Below are 27,338 nucleotides of genomic sequence, written 5' to 3' on the forward strand. Positions count from 1 at the left end.
GCTAACTTCTGCATTCGAATAAGAGGCTGGCCGAATACAGAGCCAACTTCATCATCATCGAGAATGACTTCTATGAGAAGTCCACCACTCCCGCCTCTACATGCCTCCACAGAGCCATGCCTTGTGTGCCGCTCAGACTACATCACCCACAATGCAGCGGGCCGCCTTACGGTCGCCCATAAGTGACATAGGCGGTGTGAGGGCGGTGCCTGGTCTCTGATTGGTTAGTTCAGCAGACACGGGAACGATAACAACAAGCCGGGTGCGGTGAGAGTCATTGGCCGGATAAAGTCACCCAGAACACAGCATGGCAGGACCTCTGAAAGTGTGCATCGTGGGCTCAGGGAACTGGTGAGAGCGGTGCTGGGTGCGGAGGGGAGCGTGGAGTATGTTGTGTCCTCTGTGTATGACAGGGCTGTGTCCTGATCTGTTCATTCTTAGCAATGTGCGCTCTTTACATTGACATCTACTTCTAATAGCAGCAGCGTGCACAATCCCTACATATAGACAGTGATCTACTTCTAATAGCAGCAGCTTGCACAATCCCTACATATATACAGTGATCTACTTCTAATAGCAGCAGCTTGTACAATCCCTACATATATACAGTGATCTACCTCTAATAGCAGCAGCTTGTGCAATCCCTATGTATATACAGTGATCTACTTCTAATAGCAGCAGCTTGCACAATCCCTACATATATACAGTGATCTACTTCTAATAGCAGCAGCTTGCACAGTCCCTATATATACAGTGATGTACTTCTAATGGCAGCAGCTTGCACAATCCCTACGTATATACAGTGATCTACTTCTAATAGCAGCAGCTTGCACAATCCCTATGTATATACAGTGATCTACTTCTAATAGAAGCAGCTTGCACAGTCCCTATATATACAATGATCTACTTCTAATAGCAGCAGCTTGTACAATCCCTACATATATACAGTGATCTACTTCTAATAGCAGCAGCTTGCAAAATCCCTACATATATACAGTGATCTACTTCTAATAGCAGCAGCTTGCACAACCCCTACATATATACAGTGATCTACTTCTAATAGCAGCAGCTTGTACAATCCCTACATATATACAGTGATCTACTTCTAATAGCAGCAGCTTGCAAAATCCCTACATATATACAGTGATCTACTTCTAATAGCAGCAGCTTGCACAATCCCTACATATATACAGTGATCTACTTCTAATAGCAGCAGCTTGCACAATCCCAACATACATACAGTGATCTACTTCTAATAGCAGCAGCTTGCACAATCCCTACATATATACAGTGATCTACTTCTAATAGCAGCAGCTTGCACAATCCCTACATATATATACAGTGATCTACTTCTAATAGCAGCAGCTTGCACAATCCCTATGTATATACAGTGATCTACTTCTAATAGCAGCAGCTTGCACAGTCCCTACATATATACAGTGATCTACTTCTAATAGCAGCAGCTTGTACAATCCCTATGTATATACAGTGATCTGTACTCTGATCTCTAGTTGATTTCTATTTCTGTGACAAATCACTAAACTGATCCTGAGTGATTCTCCATGTCACAACTTACATTTCAAACATTTTTGGTAAATTATTTGATAAAAAATGAATGCAGGCATGGAGCCCAAATAAAAGCAAGTCAGGATCTTCTGTCCTCATTTCCTACCCCCATGTGCCACCCCTCCCCCACCGGTGCTGGGAGCCCCACATGTTGTCATTATATTCAGGTGTACATTGTTATTACTGGGATTTAGGTCATGGCCACCATCTGTGCAGTGCCCTGTATATTGTACATTCACCTCAGTCCCTGCTTCCAAGGAGCCTACAATCTAATGGCGCTTTTCCATGGAACTGAACGTTTTGGCTCGCTTTTGTGCTTTTCCACTGCTGGTACCGCATGTTACGGCATAGGAACGGTTCGGTACGGTACGGTGACGCTTTTCCACTGCATGGAACCGAACGGTACAGCTCTCTAAAAACAGTAACATCTCGACTGTGGTTCCAGGTACCATACTGGTACCATATCCCACAATCCTTTGCATGCAGTCACTACTAGCCGCTGATTGGTCAGAGAATCATTGTTATCCCACCCACTTAACTTTAGTACTACTTTAGTGGAAAAGCAAACCATACCGTACCGTACCGAACTGTTCCTACACCGTACCATGCGGTACCAGAAGTGGAAAAGCAAACCGGGCCAAGCAGGGCCTAGTAGAGCCGAGCCGGTACTTGCAGTGGAAAAGTGCCATAAGGTCCCATTCTCACCTACTAGGGCCAATAGACCTACCAGCGTGTCTTGTAGGTGTGGAGGAAACCTACACAAGTAAGGGCAGAACATGCAAACTCCTAGCTCCCAACTGTCCCTGATTTCGAGGGACTGTCCCCGATTTCATGCAATGCCCATTTTTTTTCCTCATTTTGGTCTGATCTATATAGTTGTATATAAAATGCACTTTTTAGCTTTCAAAAACGTTTTGATGGTGCTAAACCTTTCATCCGATTTCTAAACTGCTACATTTGTAAATTTTAAAATGCGATATAAAGAAATAGTAGTGGTGTAAAAAAAAAAAAAAAAACCCATGTGGGTTTAACTAATAATTTTTTGGAGTTAATTCTTCTTTGAGGGGGTGTCCTATGCCTACACACTTTTGCTTGTAGGTGTCCCATGACTCCATTTCTATCTCAAAAAGTGGGGATGTATGCAAACTCCATGCAGATAGTCCTGACTGGGATTTGAAATAAGGACCCCAGTACTGCAAGGTGGAAATACTAACCACTAAGCCAATGTTTTAGTATTTATGGATTGCATGCCTGTATATTTGGGCCACATCATTTAAAGTGGGTCTAAAGTAAAAAAAGTGTTTTTTTTTTTTTTGCCCTTAATGCTTTGTAGTAAAAAAACTCCCCACTACTGTCAAATCCGGTAAGGAGGGGGCAGGGTCTAACTGTAATTAGTTTTTCTATTGATGCACACAGCCTGGATGAAGACAGCGCCTGCAGGGGAGCCCCCTCAGTGCACAGCTTGCACCCACAACAATGGAGGAGGAGCAGACTGCAACAGCGTGGGACTGCAGAAGAGGAGATAAGGGACTGCTCTGTGCAAAAGCATTGCACAGAGCAGGTAAGCATAACTTCTTTTTTATTTTAACCGCTTGCGGACCAGCTGCTGTAGTTTTACTGCGGCAGGTTGGCTCTGTCCCATGAAATGACGTACCTTTGCGGGACCGCTAGCAGGAGCACACATGTGCCCCCATTCGCCACAGGGGAAGCTAATCAGCGGGTCTAGCTGTCGCGATTGCTGCCGGGCACCCGCGTTCGCTCAACGTGGAGACAGAACCGCGGTCTGCTGTTGTAAACACGGCAGACCGCTGTTCTATCAGATATAAACACATGGACCCTGTGTTCCTCCTATTTTGGAACACGGGTCTCTGTGTTCATGCAGCAAGCCCACCCCCCCCCCACACACCCAGTTAAAAAGCACCCCCTAGGGACTCATTTAACCCTTTGATTGCCCCCTGGTGTCAACCCTTTCCCTGCCAGTGTCATTAGTACAGTATAAGTGCATATTTTTAGCACTGATTACTGTAGTAATGTCACTGGTCCCCCCAAAAGAGTCAAAAATGTCAGTTAGGGGTACAATCTGTCTGCTGCAATGTCAAAGTCCCGCAAAAATCGCTGATCCCTGAAAAATTATGTATGTGTATATATATATATATATATATATATATATATAATATATATATATATACATTTTTTTGTTTTATAGTGCAAAAAATAAAAAATCGCCGCACAGGTGATTAAATACCACCAAAAGAAAGCTGTATTTGTGGGGATAAAAGAACATCAATTTTATTAAGGTACAGTGCCACATGACTGCGCAATTCTCAGTTAAAGTAACGTAGTGCCCAATCGTAAAATATGGCCTGGTCACTAAGGGAGTAAATCCTTCTGGTCCAAAAGTGGTTAAACCACTTTAAAGACCCTGCTAGCCATCTTTAAAGCTGACCCCACCCTAAAAGTCATATTGTGCTTCCCTTACAAATATAATGCCAAAGTTCTCAGGTCCTAAGTGAGACTTGCCACATATCTGCACATGCAGCTGTTTCCCCAACCATCTGCACACACACAGGGTTTCCCACACATGTGCAAAGACTGCTACCGGGAAGTCCAAAGCCTCCCCTCTCTTTGTGCATGCACAAAAAAATCACGTGCAGATGTGTCAGCGGGCTCTATCAGAATCCAAAAGCATGCACCATATTTGTGGTGGTTGGGGGGGGGGGGGGGGGGGGAGGAGGAGTCACCTGTTATGCAATCTGAAGTCCTGCTTTAAGGAAATACAAGGAGTGGTATTTCCACTGCTGACCTCCCCTGCTGGAAATACTAGTTCCTTGGCTTTGATGTTGATTGTATGGTTTCATTACTCTCTGTAGCACTAACACAGGTATGGGGATTAGTAAATTGGGCTTCATTTTCTGGCTGCCAGAGTCAGCCAGAAAATAGGCATTTGCAGAAGTAGCAATCATTCTGTAAGTGATATTTACACTAACTTGCTATATTCATACAGCAGGCTGGGCCCAGTGGAGGAATTCTTCTGGATGTCTGGTTGCAATCAGTTAAGTTGCTTTTCAGCCCCCCCCCCCCCCCCCAAAGCTGGCCATACACTGATGAAGTTCAGCAGGGACTATTGTTTGGCTGATTTCATGGAGGGGAACACATTGCTGGAAAATGTTTCTAGATCGGCAGGTGCAACTGTCCAAATGTAATGTCTGTTGGGAGGGGGGATTCCACCACCTATCTTGTTTGTGTGGATGGAGAAATCTGTTGGTTTAGCAGTCTGAAAAAAAAAAATCTATTGGTGTATAGCCAGCTTTAGGGTGTGTGTGTGTAGATGTTCACATAGAAACATCTGTTGGGGGCCAATAAACAGTGACGTTCTTCATACTAGCAATACAGTGGGTTTACATTTAGGCACTGGAGGCACATGCCTAAAGGCTTCAGATTTTATTTCCATCATCAGTAGGAAGTGTCATCTCATGGCTGGATTACACATTATCACAATATTCCAACATTTGGGAAATATCTGTGTAAAAGCAATAATCCTAGCAAGGAGTGCTATCTAGAGATGCAAAGCTTGTGTCTACAGGCAGTAATGATATAAATCTGGCCCTGCTTACGACCTCAAAGTAATGTAAGTTTAATCCAAGTAAAGGCTGGGTGACACTATGGGGGGGGGGGGGATTTACTAAAACTGGAGAGTGTGACTCTTCATTGAAACCAATCTTCTTCTAGTTTTTTTGTCAAAGCTTAATTGAACAAACTTAAGCTAGAAGCTGATTGGCTACTGTGCACAGCTGCGCCAGTTTTAGTAAATCCACCTCACTGCATCATACTAATTTGTGCCAGTTTTGAAAATGTTGGCTTCTGTCCGAATTGGCCCTAGTATGTGTATGTACGCATGTGCAGTATGAACCTTGGATTGTATGTCCTAGGACTGAAGTTTTAGTGTGAATACAAATAAATATAAAGGGGAAAAAATAAAAATAATCTTTCAAAAATGTTATGGTTTTTCCAATATTGGCATCGGCAAGTTATTATTAACACTAGTAGTGTTCCTTTTTTTTTAAAGTGTTCCAAAACCCATAACCATAAAATCAGTCTGTATAGGCAGTAAAGCATGCTTGTTATATTCCCTGTGGAACCTCTGCATTATGTAAAAAGGCTCTGTGATCCTCCCCTTCTTCCACAGTCCCCAATTCATCTGCTGACCGAGCGTTCGGTGCACTCTGCACATGCTCAGTTTGTTGTGTATTGCTAGAGGTGGCTTTTTTTTGGGGGGGGGGGGGGGGGATTGTGCATGTGATCATCACTGTACAGGTAGTGGTCCTGCAGCCTCATGGGACAGTCAGAGTAGAATGCAAACTCCTCCTACAAGTGCTACCCAGACACTGATAGATGTCATAAGACTGCTATATACTGCTAAAGAGAAAAGGTATTTAGCAGTTTATATTTTGCTAAAATAATTGCTTTTCAATGCTCTGTGTACTGTGGGAGACCAGATATAGTAAATGCAGGGTCCTGGGTTTAGTAACACTTTAAGAGCTGACCATTGTCTCTATTTTTAAAATTGTAGTGTCAAGTCTAATGCTTTTCTTCTAGGAGTCTGACCTTTTTCATTTAGCTTTCTTCTTCTAATGCCCTGGAGGTGTTGTGTTGCTACCATTACCGGTCTCTGTGTGTACAATACCAGCCTGTCATTCATGTGTTAATCTGATTAGAGGGATGTTAATGACATATTGTCAGAACAGCAGCAAAGCTGTCCTCTACCTACGTCAGGACTACGCTGCTAATATATTTCATCACTGCTGGCTTTGCTAAAATAATCCATCCTAATGCTGGGGCTAAGCTTCCTTTTTTTTTTTTTTTTTTAATTTAGTGTGTGCGTGCGTGCGTGCGTGCGTGCGTGCGTGCGTGCCACCACCTACCTTTTTGTGTGTAGTTTGGTGGGCCAATAGTGTATCCAGCACATGAAAAGCAGCTTAACAATGCTGATCTGCTTAGTTGGCAAATGGTGCCTCTCTATTCCTACAGTGAACTGTCCCTTAACATCCTTATCTCCAATGCAGGGCTATGGGCTCTGCATTGGTCATGATGATGCCAGAGTGCAGGGGAAAAGAGGTTGTTGGATTTGGTCTAGCAGAACTGAGGATTGGGCAAGTAAAACTGCTGTGTTTGGCCCACTAGGTGTAAATGGGCCTCATGCACACTGGACGTTTTTACAGAAGCTGTTTTTGGCATCAGATTTTTTTATTTTTTTTTCTGCAGCAAATAAACTCCCCAGCATGCTTTCCTATGTGTCCATGCACATAGACTGTTTTTGGCTGGAAAACTCAGAGCTAGTGGGTTTTTAGAGGAGTTTTTCAGCTGTAAAAACGCTCCAAGTCTGATAAAAGTTGGAAAACGCTGGAAAAACGCCATCAAACGCGGCTATTCGCCATTTATCAATGTTTTTGATCCATAAGCTTTTGTGGAAGTATAGTTTTGCTACAAAAAAGCTGAAAAACTCCTTCTACAGCTTTCTACTGAGGTTTTGATAACGTCCGGTGTGCATGAGGCCTTGCAGTGGACTTTTTATCTTTTTTTTTTTTTTGGCAAAGTTCAGCTTTAAAGCGGAGTTCCACCCTAAAATTATACTTAGCTCCATCTTCTCGCTCACCTGAAAAACAAATGGATAATCGCAATTTTTTTTTTTTACTTACCTGGTTTAGAAGAAAATATACTTGCCTTACTTCCTCTTCCTCCCCTCGGTGGCCACGGCCCGTCGTCACTTCCTGGCTTGCAATGATTCCTGGGAGCTGAACGTCATCGCTCCCAGGAATCAATGCGCCTGCACCGGCCCTGACGTCCGCTCCGGTGCAGGCGCTGTCATACCTTGCTAAACAGCTTCTGGGCATGCCCAGAAGCTGTGCAGGGATGACGCTGCGGCACCGGAAGTGACGGCGGGGCCGGTGCAGTGCATCGTGGGACGGAGGAGGACACAGAAGAGGATCGCGCTGGCTTCAAGCTGCCCACACCTGAGATGGCAGCGCTGGACAATACGTTTTCAAGGTAAGTATTTCTTCTTGCAGGTAAGTGCAACCCGGGACAGATCAGAGGCTATCCATTGTGGAATGTACTAGCCCTGACTGTCCCGGGGGGATTTTTATCAAAAAAAAATGTCCCAGGGTGGAACTCCGCTTTAAGTAGAATTTTAGAACATAAAATGTAAACATTTTAGAATTTCATTATCATGGCCTCTGTTTGGTTTATGAAATTACCAGCAGATCCTGTGAATTAACCTGTCTTCTACTCTGTGCCAAATTCCATTCCACCCAACCCTTGAGCATTGATCTTCGTGTGTTTAGTCATCACCCTTCTGGGCACAATAGAAAGAACACCCTGTGGACTAGCCTATAAAGAAACCTGAAATTCCGCTCCACCAATCCTGAATTGAACTATTCCTATAATCTTTACTATTAATGCGTTTTTTACATTTAGACATTGTTCATTTGTTCCTGTTTATAAACCTTCGCGTTTTTTCCTTTCTGTGTCAAGGGGCTCTGCTGTGGCGAAAATCATAGGAAACAATGTAAAGAGGCTGCCGAAGTTTGCTCCTACTGTCAACATGTGGGTGTTTGAAGAAAATATTAATGGGAGAAAACTCACTGAGATCATCAATACAGAACACGAGAATGTTAAATATCTCCCAGGGTATAAGCTGCCTGAGAATGTGGTGAGATTTTTATAAACTCTATGCGTTACCAGTGTGTGTTTTTTTTTTTTTTTTTTTTTTGTTTTTTTTTTTTTTTTGTTTTTTTTTATTATTATAGAAGCAAACGAGAAAATCTAGGAAAGACTATTCTAGTGGCTAGTTATGAACATACCTGTCTGATTTGCTATAAATCGCAAAGCACCAGAACTGGCAGAACTGGAAATGCCATTCAATCTTATCTGTTTCAAAAATGTAATTGGTTTTGCATAGAAAGTACAACAATTAACAAGATGATATGGTAGTAAGAACATCACAAAAGCATTTACAACAAGAAAAGCAGCATTTAAAAGGTAACTCCACTTTCCTGGGGGAAAAAAATCGGCAAATAAAGAAAAAATCAATATAGCGTAAACAATTGCAACACAAATCATATTGTTGTTTTAAATTACCATTCCTTTTCAAACTGCAGCTGTTGTAATTTTCTGAAAATGCAATGCAATATGGCTACCTGGATCTGTTCTGTGCACAGAATGTGTACTGACCACACCCCAGAAACATAATTTCCTGCTTGTGTGATTGGCTCACCAATTTTCCCAGAAGTCTGCCTAGGATACAAGTCAGATTTCTGGCAACAAATATTTCATTTTTGGTGAGATAATCCCAATAGGAACACATTTAAAGTGATGCAGGCCCAGTAGGTTCCCTCATTAGAGCCCTGCAGCTGCACAGCTGATAGATAATTATGAAACCACTGATTTGACCCACTCAGCACAGAGGAACAAATAATGATTTCTTCAGAATTATTTTTGTATGATTATTGAACAAAGGGGATAAAATAAGAGAAGTTTGTTTGGATTTACTTACATTTTAAAATGGCGTAATTTTCTGTAAGTGCATGTTTGGGTTTGTTTTTATGCTTTTTCAGCAAAACCATTAGGTATGGTAAGAAATGTAATATGTAAAGCAAAACAATGAAAATGGTACCACTCGCATGCCCCCCGAAACCTGTGTCGGTTCAGCATGTGAATAGGCTGATTAGAGCTGTATGATTCTGGATAGAATGAGAATCGCAATTCTTTTTGCTTAGGATAAAGATCACGATTATCGGTGTAACATCATCTTTTACATTATACTAAAAAATTGGGCTAACTTTACATTTAGGGTTTTTTATAATTCATTAAAGTGTATTTTTTTCACCAAAAACTGCGTTTGAAAGACTTCTGCGCAAATACAGTGTGACATAAAAGATTTCAAAGATGGCCATTATATAATCTAATCTTTGGGGGTTCTAAGTCATTTTCTAACAAAAAATACAGATTTTTAACTTGTAAGCCACAAGTGTCAGAAAAAAAGGCTTAGTCTTTAAGAGGTTAAACTGCCCTCACAGATGGAAGTTCATTCCTTTGATCTAAAAGAACAAAATGATACATTGTAAAACAGTGTTTATAGTTCTCTAGCAGCCTTAGAGCCGGTTCACACTACCACGACCAGAAAGTCGCCCCGTGACTTGAAGAGACTTGTGAAGAGACTTGTGAAGAGACTTGTGCACTACTTTGAAGAGACAGGCGACTTTGTCTGTGGGGAATGCCTGGCTAATCTCTTTCTTCTTCCTGGAAAGTCTGATAACAAGTCGCTTCAATTAAGATAAGGAGGCGACTCCCATTGAAGTATATGGGACAGTCGGATCACAGGTCGCCTCAAAGTAGTACAGGACCCTTTTCTGAAGTCGGAGCGACTTCAGTAGTGCCAATTAAGACGGCACTGATTGATTGATTAACATTGCTTTTGTTATGTCAAGCGACCTGGGGCTACACAAGTCGCCTCACAAGTCGCCTCACAAGTCGTGCTAGTGTGAATGGGCTCTTAACAAAGATGATAAACATTTGCCAGAGGCTTTTTTTTTTTTTTTTTTTTTATTTATTTATTTTTTCCATTATTGCTTATAACAGTGATGATCACTGTTATAAGCCCTAGTTTTAGCTGCCATGAATCACAGCATGCCATTCATGACTGTTTTGTTGACATTCTAATCATGTGATCGCTATGAGCAATCATAGCGATCACATTCTACCCCCTGCCACTCTCAGCGTCTGGGTAGCAAGCACCATAATCTGTTCTGTTCACTGAATGTGCATGTGCTTAGCTGTGGTGGAGCGGCAAGTGGTTAATTACTCTGCCTGTTTATGTCTGTGTCAGATTTAATTCCTATTTAGCTCACACCTGCACCAGTGCTAGACGGGGACCCAAGGTTTGTTGCATATGTGGTTTCTTCACAGGAATGTTGGCTCTCCTACTACAAACAGGTCATGCATTATCCTGTGCAGTGCCATGTGATATGCCTCATGTTTGAACACAAACCAAAACTGCTGACACGGGAATAGGAAGATTACTCTACGGTAGGATGTGTACAGAGCTGAAAAAGACACAATGAAATGTCAAACTCCATGCACATCTCTTCCGGGTACACATAGGACGATGTATTGCTTTTACATTTTTTTTAAATCTAGTTTATTGGAAATATATACAGTATCCAACTTTCAGAAGAGAATTACGTGATATCCTTTTGTACAATGAAATTACATTTTACATACTTTACTTTGGAAAGAGGAAAAAAAAAAAAAAAATCCAGAATCTCTCAGACCCCTACCCTCCATGATTGATGGCACTGCTTATATGCATAAGGAAGCTCCTTTAGCATTGCGGGAATAGAACTGTTTTCCTGATTTAGACACGATAAGCTACAACATGCCGAGAAGAGAGAGTGAGTGTGTGTGTGTGTGTATACACAGTAAATATAAAAAGTCTACACACCCCTGTTTATGTATATATGTGTATGTGTGATATATTTATTTTTTTTTAGTTGCGCGCGCGCGCGCCCCCCCCCCCCCCTCCTCCTTTTTCTTCTTCTTCTTTTTTTTTTTTTTTTTTTTTTTTTTTTTTTTCCAGTTGTGAATAGATTAGGGGAGGTTTAAAACACTTGACGGTTTCATGTTTGCTTTCTTTTTCCACTTGGTGAGATTCTCCTTTATTTTCTGTCTTGTAAACACAACTAGAAGTGAGGGAAAATCTCTACAAACGGTTTAGAATTTTTCTCTGTTAGACAGCTGGCACCAGAACAGATGTCCACATTGGAAGATTCCCCTCGCTGCCTGTTGTGGTGACAACAGTAGCCTTTTTTTTTTTTTTTTTCTTTCTAGGGTGTAGCAGTACTTCACACACAGATGTTGTACAGCTTTGTGCTAAAACTTCACTTTCATTTGAAAAGTGCTCTGGATGCCATCATAAATCTGTGTCTGAATGGCGTGACCTTAGTCTTGCAGGCTGCTTTATTTTAGGACATTGTGTCACATTTGTTAGGAGTTAGCACCCTTGGGCAAGCTCCCAATGGTGCATTACTCACAATATTGCCATGAGTGCCAGTTATGTGCTGCAGAGAACTGATGTTCTTCATCTTTATGAAAGGCAGCCAAGCTGTACAAAATTGCCATTGGTAAAAAAAATAGAAGTTGCTTTTTATGCTCTGCTATGCTGTACAGTGTATATATTACCCATAGTCTAACTGGTTTATCAAGTAATGAATGTGAAGTAGTGAGAAGTCAATCTTTTCTCCATCCTTTGTTGAAGGAGAGGGTAATCTTCAGATGGTTGTGCTGTCTGTCTATAGGATCTTGGAAGTTAAAGAAAGTTGCTTCACTCGAGTAGGCTTTAGTCTGGTCCCTAGACCAGGGGTCTTCAAACTATGGCCCTCCAGTTTTTCAGGAACTACTGTTCCCATCATGCCTAGTCATGTCTGTGAATGTCAGAGTTTTACAATGCCTCATGGGATGTGTAGTTCTGCAAAAGCTGAAGGGCTGTAGTTTGTACTTTTTTTTTTTTTTTTTGTACGTATATCTTTGAGTGTACCAAGGAAATTGAAGAGACAGTTTTTTAGTTTTGCTGTGGTTATTGCACAAAAAAGTGACAAGCTTTGAAAATGAAAACCCCTTGTTGCATACATTGATTGTATGGCATCCTTGCTAATGCATTTTCAACATAATTATGTAATAAACTGCTGTATCTTTCTAATTCTGATATGCAGATATTAACGCTGTAGCCTGCTTGGGTAGCACTGTGCAGCCAAAGCGTAAAGTATTTTTCTATAAAATTCATGCTAACATAACTAGTGACACCTAAACATTCTAACACCCGGTCTTCTCGGCTCCATGTGCGTGATCGTAATAAGGTTTTACAGTCTTCGATGGACATCACATTTTAAAGTGATTGTAAACTAATGAATGAAGGAGGAGAGGGGGAAAAAATCACACACACACAGTACTTCCCTGTTCTGTGCAATGATTTTGCACATAGCGACCCTGATCCTCCTTTTCTCGGTTCCCCCGCCGGCTTACCTGGCTCCTCCTCTTCTCAGTGTGCCACAATAGGAAGCTGCTTTCTAATGTGGAGCACACCTGCAGGATCGATCCTGAGCCGTGCTGTGTGCGACCACTGAAACAGACACTGCGGCTTGGCCTGGGAGCCGCTGCTATCAATCTGCCTTATGAGGAGAGAGACTGCCTCTACTCTTGGCACAGCACTCAATCCAGAATAGGCTCAGGTAAATATAGAGGGGGCTGCACACAGAAGGGGTTTTACCCTAATGCATTATGGTAAAAAATATTCTACCCTTACAACGACTTTGGGCAAAATAGTTGTCCTACAGCGGGTATAAGCCTAAAGTGGTTGTAAGGGTAGAATATTTTTTACCATAATGCTTTAGGGTAAAACCCCTTCTGTGTGCAGCCCCATCTATATTTACAAGTATTTACATTTTATAAGTACCCTGGAGCATCTACATAGAATACCAGGAAATGTATTGAAAATCTAAAATTATTTCTATTAAGATCTGGAAAGTTTCTGAACTTGAGTTTAGACCAAGGTTTGAAAATGTTCGTGGAGGGTGAGTATTAGTTTTGTCTATTTGCGTTAAATGATGCAGAATAGTTAGTTTATTCCAATTTGGGGGGGGGGGGGGGGGGGTTTGGCCAATATGTTGAATAGTTTTCTTAGCAGTTTAGCCTTGTTGCTTGGCATGGATGTCATTCAGAGTGTTTTCAATGAAGGAAAGTGTTTTCTGATTGGACAAGGTGTAGAGGCGGGGAAATGACACTATGATCTCAACCTCATCCAATCAGAACACCTTGCATTTTTTGAGAAAATTCAAAGTATTCTCTGAATGGCACCCGTGCCAAGTGAGCAATCTGCTGTGTTCTCTAAGCAGCAGGGCAGCCACTGGACATGGGACCCAGAAGTCAGAAGCAATCTTTATAGTAGTGGTGCCTACTGTATTAATCTCTAGCTTCCACTGGGATTGACCAAGTATGGCACTTGCATACTTTGGCCCAAGCTGGACCCGTGTAACAATGCAAAAATGTGCATACCTAAACTTCAGCTTTTAAGAGCCTTTTGAGCAGTTAAGCAAGTAGCTTTCAAGTAGCTCTCTCCCGTTTTTTCAAAAAGCTTTTTGTGGGTGCATAATCCTTTTAAAGATCCAATTGGTCTAGGATAGAGCGTTTTTTAATGATTACCTCTTTACCTTGACTGGTCTGCTTTTACCCTTACCTGACATAGTATAGCTAACCTGATCTTGGCTTGGGGTCTTTTTTCTACTGTGAACCTGCTAGTTCATTGCAGCAAAAGCATCAGCAGTGTCCTTTTTGGGGAGTCCCATGGGAGATGTTCATTTCCCCCTTCCCCTTGTGGAGACTGACTGACTGGGGAGCTGGGAGGAAGTGATGTGCTTGTGCATCACCTCATTGGCTGGATATCTCCTCTTCACTGATTTACATGGGTATGAGGAACTGTGTCGGGGCGGTATGTGGGGTCTATGAGGAGCGGTGCATGTGGGTTCTATAAGGACTAGTGTCCACGCGGTACGTGGGATCTACAGTATGAGGAGCAGTGACTGGGGGCAATATATGGCGTCTATGAGGAGCGGTGTCTGGGCAGTTTGTGGGGTCGATGAGGAGCGGTGACTAGAAGCAGTATGTGGGATCAATGAGGAGTGGTGTTGAGCTCCTCTCTGGTGAGGTGAAGAGGGGAGTGTGGAAAGCTCCCAGCAGGGTGTCGGATGGAGCAGGTTTATGTTAATGAGGTGAGGGGGGTGTTGTAGCAATTTTGGAGTCGATGAGTAAAGTTGCGGGTGGCTGAGGAGCGTTCAGTGTAGCCGGCGTGCTGCCCCCAAGTCTATGGTGAGCGCACTGTGCTAGTGGCTGAGTGTGCTGTGGGTTCTGCTGGTCAGGGTTGTTGGTCCCAGCGGGACAGAAGTTGAGAGGACTCAGGATCCATAGCTTGGATCGGTGCTGGAATCATCGGACTGTTAGGAGCGGGGACCAGCCCGCTTCATTGGCCCCGATACCCCGCTGTACCAGGCCGGTGATGAGGATGGATCCTTGTGGCGTGGATCAGAATGCAGCGGAGATGGCCCAGGAGGCTGAGGAGGAACGTGAACAGCAACCCCCAGTTCCAGATGCACAACTACAATGCTTCTGTGCTCGAAAACCCCTGGTAGGGCAGTGGACCAGGGGCTGGCTAGTTGGCCTAGTGTTAGTGGTGGCCTTGAGTACATAATACAACAGCCACATATCAGGAATATGAAATGTTTGGGTAACACACTTTTTTTCCCTAAAAAAAAATAACAAACCTGTTTTACTTACCTGCTCTGTGCAAGGGTTTTGCACAGAGCAGCCCCGATCCTCCTTTTCTGGGGTGCCCCGGCTGCACTTTTGGCCCCTCCTCTTCATCGGGTTTCCATGGGGGCACCCGTGCGGGCATGCTCACGAGTCCTGCTGCTGCATCCATTGACACAGACAGCAGGACTTGGCCCCGCTCCTATGTCACTGTATTTGGACTTGGCCCCGCTCCTATGTCACTGTATTTGGACTTGGCCCCGTTCTTTTGTCGCTGTATTTGGACTTGGCCCCGCTCCTGTGTCACTGGATTTGATTGACCGTAGCGAGAGCTAATGGCTCCTGCTGCTATCATTCTATCCACGTCGCTGGAACGATTGGGTTCAGGTAAGAAAAAGGGGGGCTGAGGGGGTCAGCTGAAGCTCAAAAGGTTTTTCACCTTAAAAAGGAGTTGTAAAGTCTCCATTTTTTTTAGCTTAATGCATTAAGTTGCGTCTTCACAAAGAGGGTCTTTTTTAAATTTCTTTTTAATTTTTTTCCCCCATTGATTCGTGTGTGAAATGCCAAAGAAACAAACGTTTACCAGGCATGCTCTCCTAAGGTTTACATGCATTACCAAATTCCTATATATCAGAATTGAACTTCTACCACCATTTTACCACAATTTTTATTTTTTTTTCATTTTTTTTTTTTTTTTTTTTTTTTTTTTAAGACACAACCACGACATGATAGTACAGTGAAAGAGCAGATTACAATGTCTACTCAACCGCAAAATACAGTAGTAGCCTATGTACATTTTGGAGAAATAAATGTACAATTTACACTGCTACATCTATCAACTTCTTGCATCCCATATGGAACACTGGTGTGGAAACTTATAAGAAAAGGCTATATCCTAACATTATGAAGACTTCCATCCTTAAGAATGTAATATGGATGTTAAAAGTGAATTTTAGGTTTGCTTGCGCTGTAGCTGGCCCAAGGAAAATATTTCCAAGCCAAAACCATGTGGCCACTGAGACAGCTGTAATAGACTGTAGTAGCATTAGCTATGTACAGTGAGCAGTACTGCGTTTCGGCAGCAGTGCATGTGATTTTTCTTTATTTTTTCCCCTGCTGCCCCATATAAAGAGCCGGTTTTAGCACATCTCTGCCATTCAAGAGAAGCCTTTTATTTTTATTAGTGAATATGAGGCTTCCTCTGGCTGGAGAAGCATGGGAATTACATCATGATCTCCACCTCAGCCAATAAAATAACTTTTTTAATTCACTTCTAAAAATACAAGGCTTCTCCTGATGGCAGAGATGCGCTAAGACCAACTTCTTTTCTTTTCCTTTTTTTTTTTTTTTTTTCTTTCTTTCTTTCTCCAGTAGCAGAGGAGAAATCGCATTTACTACTGCCGGGACACAGCTCTGGTTACTGTATGTAAGTAATGCTACTACAATCTATTATAGCAGCCAAACTGTTATGGCATGGAAATATTTTACTTGGCCCAAACCAACTATTTAAAGTGAAAGTAAATCTGAAATTCTCGTAACCTTTTAAGATGTTTTCCATCATTCTCTCTTGTTGCACGGTATTTGACCAATAAACATTTTCTTCTCCTCCCTTCTAGGTTGCCGTTCCAAATCTTACTGATGCGGTGAAAGATGCTGATCTCCTAGTCTTTGTCATCCCTCATCAGTTTATACATAAAATCTGCCAGGAGATTTCGGGGAAAGTCCATAACAAAGCTCTTGGAATAACACTTATCAAGGTGATGGTTTTTCAGTAATTCTGGGGGAGAGATGAGATACACCCATTTTAATAAGCAGGGAGATGGAGTGTTCTTTTCTCTCTGTGGTGTAACTTCATGACTAATATTACAAGCATTCTAGATATGCATTTGTTAGCGTTCAACACAAGCACCTACTGCTAAAAAGATATCCCCAGTAATATCTGAGCAGGGCTTGTGTTCCCAGAGGCATATGTGTCTAACTGGAAGGGTATAGCTCTCAGGACAGAAGAAAGATGATCTATACATTGATCTATACATAATGCTGCACATCTGCAAAGGGGGTGCACACGCTTCTGCTGTGATTACTCCATAGCAGAAGCAGATCAGTGGGTGCCGGCCAATGGATGATCACCAGCACCCGCTGATCATTAGGGAGAGACACAGGATGAAGCTATGCATATGTAAACAATGCACAGCTCCGTCCTATCAGCAGAGATGTGGTGGGTTCTGTTTCCCTGTAAAGCAGGGAATAAAATCCAGCACATCCCTTATTAAAAACTTCACACTGTGTGTACAAAAAAAAATGGGTTGGCATTTAACCTTTTTTTGTTTTCAATGATTTTTATTGAATATTTTATGGAAAAGAACATCAAAGGTACAAAAATTGTCATCGTTAACATAGGCATATCAGTCCCAATTATCCCATCGCAATCACAAAATAAAAAGCAGAGAAAAAGAAAAATAAACAAACGGCGTAAACTGCCACTATGCGCTGTCGCCTTGGAAAAGTGAAAAGCCTTTAAACTGTCCAACGGCATTTAACCTTTTGATGGCCCTGGATGTTTAACCCCTCCCCAGCCAGTGTCAGTACAGTGACTGCATATTTTTAGCACTGATCACTTTATTAGGGTCACTGGTTCCCACAAAGTGTCACTTTCCCCCGAAATATCGCAGTCCTGCTATAAGTCGCTGATGGCCACCATTACTAGTATCAAAAAATAAAATTAATAAAAATTCCAGTATATATTATAATTTATTTATTTATTTATTTTTTTTGTCAGTCTTCTTTTTTCTTTTTTTTTGTTTTGTTTTATAGTGCAAAAAAAAAAAAAAAAAAAATAGCGCAGTGGTGATCAAATACCACCAAAAGAAAGCTCTATTTGTGGTAAGAAAAAAGGGTATACATTTTTGAACAGCATTGCATGACTGCACAATTGTCAGTTAAAATAACCCAGTGCCGTGTACAGTGGATATAAAAAAAAAAAAAAAAAGTCTACACACCCCTGTTAAAATTTCAGGTTCCTGTGATGTAAAAAAAATGAGACAGATAATTTCAGAACGTTTTCCATCTTTAATGTGACCTATAAACTGTACAACTCAATTGAAAACCGACAAATCTTTTGGGGGAGGGGGGGGGTAAAAATAAAAAAACTAAAATGTGGTTGTATAAGTGTGCACACCCTCTTAAAACTGGGGATGTAGCTGTGTTCAGAATTGAGCAATCCTTTTCAAACTCATAGTAAATAGGAGTCAGTACACACCTGACATTACTTTAAAGTGCCTCTGAATAGCCCAAAATAAAGTTAAGCTGTTCTAGTAGGTCTTTCGTGATATTTTCTTAGGCTGGCCATACATGTTCAACTTTTGTTGTACAATTTTCTGGTAGATCTACCACATAATGTGAGGTCAAAGCTAAACAACACATTCACTTGTATCTAATTAGGCATGCCTTTGTACTACATACTTGAAGGTAAATTTCAAGAAAATTGTAAGAAAATTGGAACATGTATTGCCAGCCTTAGTCTCATCCTACAGCAAAGGCCATGGTCCAGAGAGCTTCCAAAGCATCAGAGGGATCTAATTTTTAAAAGTTCTCATTGTTAAAAGTTATCGATCACGAGACGGGTACAAAAGCTTTTCCAAGGCATTTAGATATACCATGGAACACAGTTGAAGACGGTCCTCATCAAGTGGATAAAATTTGGCACAACAGTGACATTACCAAGAACTGGACGTCCCTCCAAAACTGATGAGAATAAAACTGGTCATGGAGGCTGGCAAGAGGCCTACAACAACATTAAAGGAGCTGCAGGAACATCTTGCAAGTACTGGCTGTGTGGTACACGTGATAATATCCCATTCTCTTCATATGTCTGGGCTATGGTGTAGAATGGCAAGATGGAAGCTTTTTCTTACGAAAAAAAACCCCATCCAAGCCCGGGTACATGTTGCAAAAACGCATCTGAAGTCTCCCAAAAGCATGTGGTAAAATGTGTTCTTGTCTGATGAAACCAAGGTTGAACTTTTTGGCCATAATTCCTAAAGATATGTTTGGTAGGAAAAAAAAAACAAAAAAAACACTGCACATCACCCAAAGAACACCATACCAACAGTGAAGCATAGTGGTGGCAGCATCATGCTTTGGGACTATTTTTTCTTCAGCTGGAACAGGGGCCTTACTCAAGGTAGAGGGAATTATGAACCGTTCCAAATACCAGTCAATATTTGTACAAAACCTTGGCTTCAGCTAAAAAGCTAAACATGAAGAGGAACTTTATCTTCCAGCATGACAACAACCCAAAGCGTACATTCAAATCAACAGAAGATTAGTTTTGGAATGGTCCTGACCTGAATCCTATTGAAAATCTGTGGGGTGATCTGAAGAGGGCTGTGCACAGGAGTTGCCCTCACAATCTGATAGATTTAGAGTGTTTTTGCAAAGAAGAGTGAGCAAATATTGCCAAGTCAAGATGTGCCATGCTGATAGACTCATACCTAAAAAGACTTGAGTGCTGTAAAAAAATCAAAAGGTGCTTCAACAAAGTATTAGTTTAAGGGTGTGCACACTTATGCAACCATATTTATTTTAGTTTTTTATTTTTACTTCCCTCCACCTAAAAGATTTCAGCTTGTTGTTCAACTGGGTAAAAAGTGGGTGTGAAGACTGCTGGTTCCTAGTAATGGTAACACTTGGACCGCATTCACATTGATCCGACTTGGACCGCGACTTGTCAGCCTGACTAGTCGCGGTCCGTCACGCTCCCATTGTGTAGTACAGGAGCCGTTCTAATAGGAGCGACTCAAGTCGCTCCGACTTAGAAAAAGGGTCCTGTACTACTTCGGGGCGACCTGGAGGTGACTTGCATAGACATTAATTTTTATGAAATCCGTGCAAGTCGCACCGAAGTCGCGCTGCACACAACTTCACAGGTCGCCCCCTAAGTCGGACCGACGTAGTGTGAACCGGCACTTAAGGTGACCTGCTGCCCCCTAGAAAAATGGGTGTAACCACTTTTGCAAAATATAAAAACAGGGAAGTGGGTGCTGGTGCAAGTGTGTTTGGGTAAGTATTGGTAGTCATGTAAAGTGACGGTGTGCACAAAGTATGTGAGGGTATGTACACCTCAAATAAGGTGTCTCAATAGACACACAGTATATGATGGTATGTTAACCTCGAAAGGAATGTATATACCAATAAAATTAATCCTACATACATGAATATTAAATGGTTATATAGAATCAATGCATATACCATACAAAATAACAATGAGTGATAAAAAAATATATAAATATAAGGGGATTAAGTGGATTTAAGATAAAGTGACAATGTGCACAAAATATATGAGGGTAAATTAACCTCAAGACAGGTGTCTAAATAAACACAGAGTATATGAGGGTGTACAGACCTTAAGGAGTGATCAATAAAGTGACAGTGTGCACAAAATATACGAGGGTGTATTAACCTCAAGACAAGTGTCCCAATGAACACACAGTATATGAGGGTGTGTTAAACCTCAAACAGGTAATACCATACAAAATAAATCATAAACAATATATACTTTAATGAAATTAATGGATCATAAAAAGTGACAATGGGTGATGTGGAATATATAAGGTGCTTCATACATGTAGTGACTAAAAAGTCCGTATAAAATATTAAAGTGGCTAGAGTGCTCCAATAAGGTGCGTGGATCTTGTGCCAGGAAATATCATCGTAGATAGTGCATTATGTGGGGATATCCACCCTGTGAGAAATATTGAAGATTTGCGCTCACCAGAAGGGAAGCGGGTCACACAGATCTAGCAGGCGCTTCAAGCAAAGATCCTGGATGGATCACTCGCTCCACTCCTCTCCTAGCAGGATGGATACACCAGGTCCTCCAGGGGGCAGGAAAAAAGGGTGGGCAGGTGGCACAGACCTAACAGGCTCAACACTTTCCACTCCTCTCCTCCTAGCAGGATAAATCCACCAAATCCTCCAAGGTACTCATGAAAGGGTTACCATAGGAGACAAAGGTGCAGATATAGTGTAATATTGCCTTTATTTAATTAAAAATCAGAAGAAATGCCAAAGCAAATATGTGGTCCCGTATGGATCCCCTGATATTGAGTAATGTGGCGGCGGTTGGCTTGCGTTCCACCGCTAACAGGATGTGATGCCACAGGTGATGTAATTTTTTGGGGCGAAACTCAGACCACAATGCATTTTGTGGGATTGCGCCTTCAGGAAGTCTGATGGTGGATTTATCCTGCTAGGAGGAGAGGAGTGGAGAGTGTTGTCCATCCAGGAATGCTGAGCCTGTTAGGTCTGTGATTTAATTTGTATGGTATTACCTGTTTGCGGTTTAACGCACCCTCACATACTGTGTGTTCATTGAGACACTTGTCTTGAGGTTAATGCACACTGTCACTTTATTGATCACCCCTTTAAAGTCTGTACACCCTCATATACTCTGTGTTTATTTAGACACCTGTCTTGAGGTTAATATACCCTCATATATTTTGTGCACACTGTCACTTTTTATTTATCTTAAATACACTTAATCACCTTTTTTATATTTATGTTTTTTTTATCACTCGTTATTTTGTATGGTATATGCATTGATTCCATATAACCATTTTAATATTCATGTATGTAGGATTCATTTTTTTTTTTTTTTTTTTTTGGTATACATTCCTTTCGAGGTTAACATACCATCATATACTGTGTGTCTATTGAGACACCTTATTTGAGGTGTACATACCCTCACATACTTTGTGCACACCGTCACTTTACATTGACTACCAATACTTACCCAAACACACTTGCACCAGCGCCCACTTCCCTGTTTTTATGTTGTTGTTCATCTGACTTCTACAGTTTATAGGTCACATTAAAGGTGGAAAAATTTCTGAAATGGAGCCCTGTGCCGTGAACAGCTGCTCCCGCGTGCATATGCGGGAGTGACGTCATCGTGGCCCCGGTCAATCAGATGGCCGGAAGACAGGTGAACATGTCGAATGTGTGAGCAGGCGGGACTGGAGGGGCTTTGTTCTAAGGTAAGTATTTCATAATGAGCTAGTGTGCGACGCATACTAGCTCATTTTGCCTTTGTCTTTTCAGATTATTATGATTAATTATTGTTTTTTGTCAGTTTACAACCTCTTCAGAGCGGTGTTCCAGCTGGGGGGGAAAAATAATTGAAAAGCAGCAGCTACAAATACTGCTGACTTTTAATATGTAGACACTTAATTGTCCAGGGAGCCTGCGATGTCAGCACCCCAGCTGATTTTCGGATTGGCCGCCAAGTGCTGCCGCTGCCATTTGTTTTTAGGGAAACCGGCAGTGAAGCCTTTCGTTACCTGCTGCGCTTTTTAATTGGCACAGGGAAAGGAGGAGGGGGCCGAACCTCCGAGGGGCGGTGCTGTCTCCCGGAACTGGGAAAGGGTACCTGTCCAAAAACCGGTACCCCCTCCCCCCTGAAAGGTGCCAAATGTGGCATCAGAAAGGGGGGGGGGAAGCAGATGAGCTGAAGTTCCAGTTTTGGGTGGAACTCTGCTTAAAGGGTAATAAAATGACCACTGAGCATTGGAAAATTCTTACTGACAATAGTCATTTTACTTACAGTAAACCTTTTCTTTACTTCTCTGGTCTTTTGCGGTCCAGTTCCTGAAACTATACTGTGTTTTTTATATAGTTACATAGTTGGTAAGGTTGCATAAAGACAATAGTCCATCCAGTTCAACCGTTGCAGGTGTCCCAGTGTATATAATTATTTCCCATATCCCTGTATGTTGTGTTCTTTAATATGCACGTCCAAGAGTCTTTAAAAATATCACTACTCCCCACTGACACCAATTGTGGAAGAGAGTTCCACATCTTTATCGCCCTGACAGTGAAAACCCCCCCCTGTGCAGCTTAGGCTTAAATCTCCTCCAATCTCATTATGTGGCCCTGTGTTCTATTAATTAATGTTAACTACCATTTTTGTTATTATCTTCAATCTTGTCACTGATTATATTCAGCTCTCCTTGCTTTATATAAAAAAAAAAAAAAAAAAAAGATACTTTTTGGTCCTTAACAATCTATTTCTTAAATTTTAGCCAAATTAGGTTTATTAGGAGAGCAACACGAACAAATATTAGTGTTACTGGCAAAAGGGCATAAAGAAAATGCTTGATGTGTGTTTTTTTTTATTTTAGGGTACGTTTCAATAGTCACTGAAATACACACACAAAAAAGTAGACATTTTAAGGAGTGTGACCTATGTTATTAGTTCTGACACTTATTTAATGTATTCACGGTTAATACAAGTTATCCCTAAGAGCCGGTTCACACTGAGGCGATCCGACTTTGGGGGGGGCGACCTGTGAATTCTAAATCTCTGGCGTATGCATTTAGGCTCGGTTCACACTGGGGCGGCACGACTCCTTACTACTTCGGGAGGCGACTTGTCAGTCCTGTGCACCACGACTTCGGAGCGACTTGCATGGACTTCACATAATGGAAGTCTATGCAAGTCGCTCCCAGGTCGCCCCAAAGTAGTACAGGACCCTTTTTCTAAGTCGGAGTGACTTGTGTCGCTCCTATTAGAACGGGTCCTTAACTACTCAATGGACCGCGACATACCACGACTTGTCAGGCTGACAAGTCGCGCTAGTCTGAATGGGCTCTTATTGTTGTCAGATGTAGCAATAGTATATTTTGTTATACAAGGTAAACGCAGAACCTCGAAGAAGTAAAAATATAAAAAAGTACATCTAAAGCCATTTTTAAACACTTCTTTTTGGATAGAATAGAAAAAGTTGAAACCCTTGTCAGTTTCCTGTTAGATTTCTCTTCACAATGGAAAGGAAGTGTAAATCTCACCAAAGGGAAGAAAAATCCTTTTCTGGACAGTTGGCACTGAAGGAGCTGTCCTCATTGGAGCATTATCCATATTGCCGCTTGGACAAATAGAGATGGTGAGATGCCCCATCATGGATGCACAACAATAAAAACCTAAAACCGGGCAAAAACGAAAGAAACAACAAAATTAACCTTTGGTTTCGGATACACTTTAATTACTGCAGATCGCACCCTTAATGGTAGCTGCTGAGTTAAAATCAGTTACATTAACCTTTTAGGGGGAGAAGCACAACTACTAAGCTGAACTATAGGAAGTGCAGGCTCCATGCATAATGTATAGTAAAAACTATAGTTGGTAAAGTACTTATATTTTAAACATTAACACCGAGGGCTATGTGCATTAAGATGATGATATTTGCATATATATCTAAAGCCTTTAAGAGGCTTTAGGATGGGAATTTGCTTCTTACAATTGCGTTTCTATAATATGAATGTACATGGCAGGATTTTTCAAAGCATGTCACCGCTGCAGCAGATTTAGTCGAGCAGAAATTCTAAACCCCTTTAACAAGGTGTGCACTGCTTGATCACCGATCTATACAAATGGTGTGTGTGTGTGTGTGTGTTTTCTTTTGATTGAATGTACACTAAATATAAAATCATGCTATATTCATTTGTATAGTTCTGTTTGAAATCTGGATGGTTTAGAGCAGTGGTCCTCAACCCTGGTCCTCAGGGCCCACTAATGGCACTTTTCCACTGCAAGTACCGGCTCGGCTCTACTCGGCCCTGCTTGGCCCGGTTTGCTTTTCCACTGCTGGTACCGCATGGTACGGTTCGGTACGGTACGGTATAGGTTTGCTTTTCCACTAAAGTAGTACTAAAGTTAAGTGGGTGGGATTCTCTGACCAATCAGTGGCTAGTAGTGACTGCATGCAAAGGATTGTGGGATATGGTACCAGTTTGGTACCTGTTGGAACCACAATCGAGTAGGTACTGTTTTTTCAGAGCCGTACCGTAACGTTCGGTTCCATGCAGTGGAAAAGCAAACCTATACCGTACCGAACCGTTCCGACCCTATACCATGCGGTACCAGCAGTGGAAAAGCACAAAAGCGTGCCGAACCAGTACGGTTCCATGCAGTGGAAAAGCGCCATAACAGGCCAGGTTTGCAAGATAACTGAAATACATCCTAGGTGATATAATTTGCTGCTCAGTGATTGCAGTACTCTAGTCTGCATCTCCCCAAGGTAATACTTTAAAATCTGGCCTGTTAGTGGACCCCGAGGAACGGAGTTGAGGACCACTGGTTTAGAGCAGTGGTTGTCAACTTATGACCACAAATGCGGCCCCTGACATCTCCAAAGGGCTGCACGTAAAGTTTAACCACTTGCCTACTGGACACTTATACCCCCTTCCTGCCCAGGCCAATTTTCAGCTTTCAGCGCTGTCACACTTTGAATGACAATTGCGCGGTCATGCTACACTGTACCCATATGAAATTTTTATCATTTTTTTTTCCACACAAATAGAGCTTATTTAATCACCTCTGGCTTTTTTATTTCTTACAAAAAAAAATAAAAAAGACAGAAAATTTTGAAGGAAAAAAAAAGTTTTTCTTATTTTCTGTGAGTAAATTTTGAAAATAAGTACATTTTTCTCCTTCACTGATGTGCGCTGATGAGGCGGCACTTATGGGCACTGATGAGGTGGCACTGATGAGGAGGTACTAATATGCCGCACTGATGGGCACTGAGAGGTGGCACTGAGAGGTGGCACTGATCAGCACTGATGGGCAGCACCATCAGTGCCCACTCAATGCCCATAGTGCTACTAGTCAGTGCCTAGATGAGCAGGCACTGATGGACACTAACTGGCAGCACTATGGGCACTGACTGTGGGCACTGATTGTGGGCAGTTGTGGCATTTTTTTCCCCTCTTCTGTAATCAGGGCACTGGTGATCAGTGCCCTGATTACATTCCTTTGTGTCCCCTTACCGGTGATCGGCTCTCCTTCCTCACACTGCAGTCTCCGTGTGAGGAAGAGAGCTGGCGATGAGAGATGATCTTATATGTTTACATATGAGATCATCTCTCATTGCACGGTCCAATCACGTGGTAAATGGCCGCTGTGATTGGCCATTCACCACGATCTGTGATTGGCTGTGTCCAAGGGACACGGCCGACACAGATTTTCCCCGATGCGCGCTCGCGGGAGCGCGCGGGGAGCCTGTTACTGGGAGGCTGTATGAAGACGGCCTCCCGGAAATTAGAGCCCGCGCTGTAGCCGTCTTTCGGCTATAGCGTGGGCCGGAAGTAGTTAATATATATTCTGCTTGAGAGGACTGTCCAGAAACTGCAGACCTAATGGAGGAAATAAGGATCAGTGTGTGGACATGCTACGTTTCTGGTTGGGGATAGGCCGTAGAAACCATATGCAACTGGGAAAAAGTTACATGAGACTAATGGAGATCAATGTTCCCACTACAGATTTCCGAGTTCCGTACATCCTATACCAAAGGGCCACTGGTTGGCCACCAGGGGTTTATAGGGTGTTTTATTGTAGAAGTTGCAAAACATTGAATATAAAATGTTAATTTCCTAACTGGAAGCAAAATGGGGTACTTTTCAACATACACATACATAATATTAGAGCTACTGCTTAAGGCTACGTTCACATGTGGGCGTAGTGGATCACGGGCAGAATCCCCGCGATTCTGCCTGCGATCCGGGCTCATTGCAAATCGCGGAACGCCTGTGCGATGCCCGTGATTTGCAATGGCAACCCAAGCGCTGTGCGATGTTGCCGCGATTTCCGCCTGCCGAATCGCGGTAACAATGCGCAAACAGAATCGCGGGACGCATGATGCACAAAAGAAGCTCCTGTACCTTTTTTTTTTTTTTTTTTTTTTTTTTTTTTTTGCGTCATGCATCCCGCGATTCTGTTTGCGCGATGTTACCACAATTCTGCCCGTGATCCGCTATGCCCACATGTGAACGTAGCCTAAAGGATAAGTTCACCTTTCATGACCTGTTAGATGTTACACCCCAAATATGGGTGTAACAATGTTATGAATTCACCGACCTCCCCCCCCCCCCACTGTGCTGGCTAGCGGCGGTTCTTCCCTACCCGCTAGCTATCCAAATGTTTTTAAAAAAAACTTGGCTGTGCCCACCCGGCCGCGCCTCTCATTCACAGCACTCTGTAAATGAAAAACTGCAGCGTCCAACAGCCTTTGCAACTTGTAGTTTTCATTGAACCACTGTGCTATGAGCGCTGTGGTAGTTTGTTAATTTTTTCTGTCCACATGTTTTGGCTTTCTCGTACGAGGAAGCAGATACACTGACAGATCTGCAGGAGACCTGCATGGCACCAGTGATCTGCTGATTGCTGATACAATGCTTTACAGGCTCCTGCAACAAAAAAAATGCACTTCTTCTTTTTTTTATCTTATTTTATTTTTTTTACCGTCAAAGAAAAATGTGAATTTATTATTTTTTTTTCTGAAAAGGGGAACTTATCCTTTTAAGCATAAATATTAATGTTTTGGATGTGCAGATGAATTATAACTAGTTTTATTTACTTGTATACA

At 42.1% G+C, this 27,338-nt stretch overlaps 1 protein-coding gene across 1 annotated transcript in view; it reads left to right on the forward strand.

The window, feature by feature from the left end:
- The first annotated feature begins 207 nt into the window (after positions 1 to 207).
- Positions 208 to 27,338, forward strand: part of GPD1L (glycerol-3-phosphate dehydrogenase 1 like) — an 82,008-nt gene continuing 54,877 nt past the window's right edge. The window contains exons 1-3 of the mRNA XM_082258275.1: positions 208 to 351; positions 8,098 to 8,275; positions 16,536 to 16,676. Of these exons, the coding sequence (XP_082114401.1) occupies positions 308 to 351; positions 8,098 to 8,275; positions 16,536 to 16,676 (363 nt within the window). The 5' untranslated portion in view covers positions 208 to 307. The remainder of the gene's footprint in view (positions 352 to 8,097; positions 8,276 to 16,535; positions 16,677 to 27,338) is intronic.

This window comes from Pelophylax lessonae (genome assembly GCF_965119305.1).
Source record: "Pelophylax lessonae genome assembly, chromosome: 5".
In the NCBI taxonomy this organism is placed as follows: Eukaryota; Metazoa; Chordata; class Amphibia; order Anura; family Ranidae; genus Pelophylax; species Pelophylax lessonae.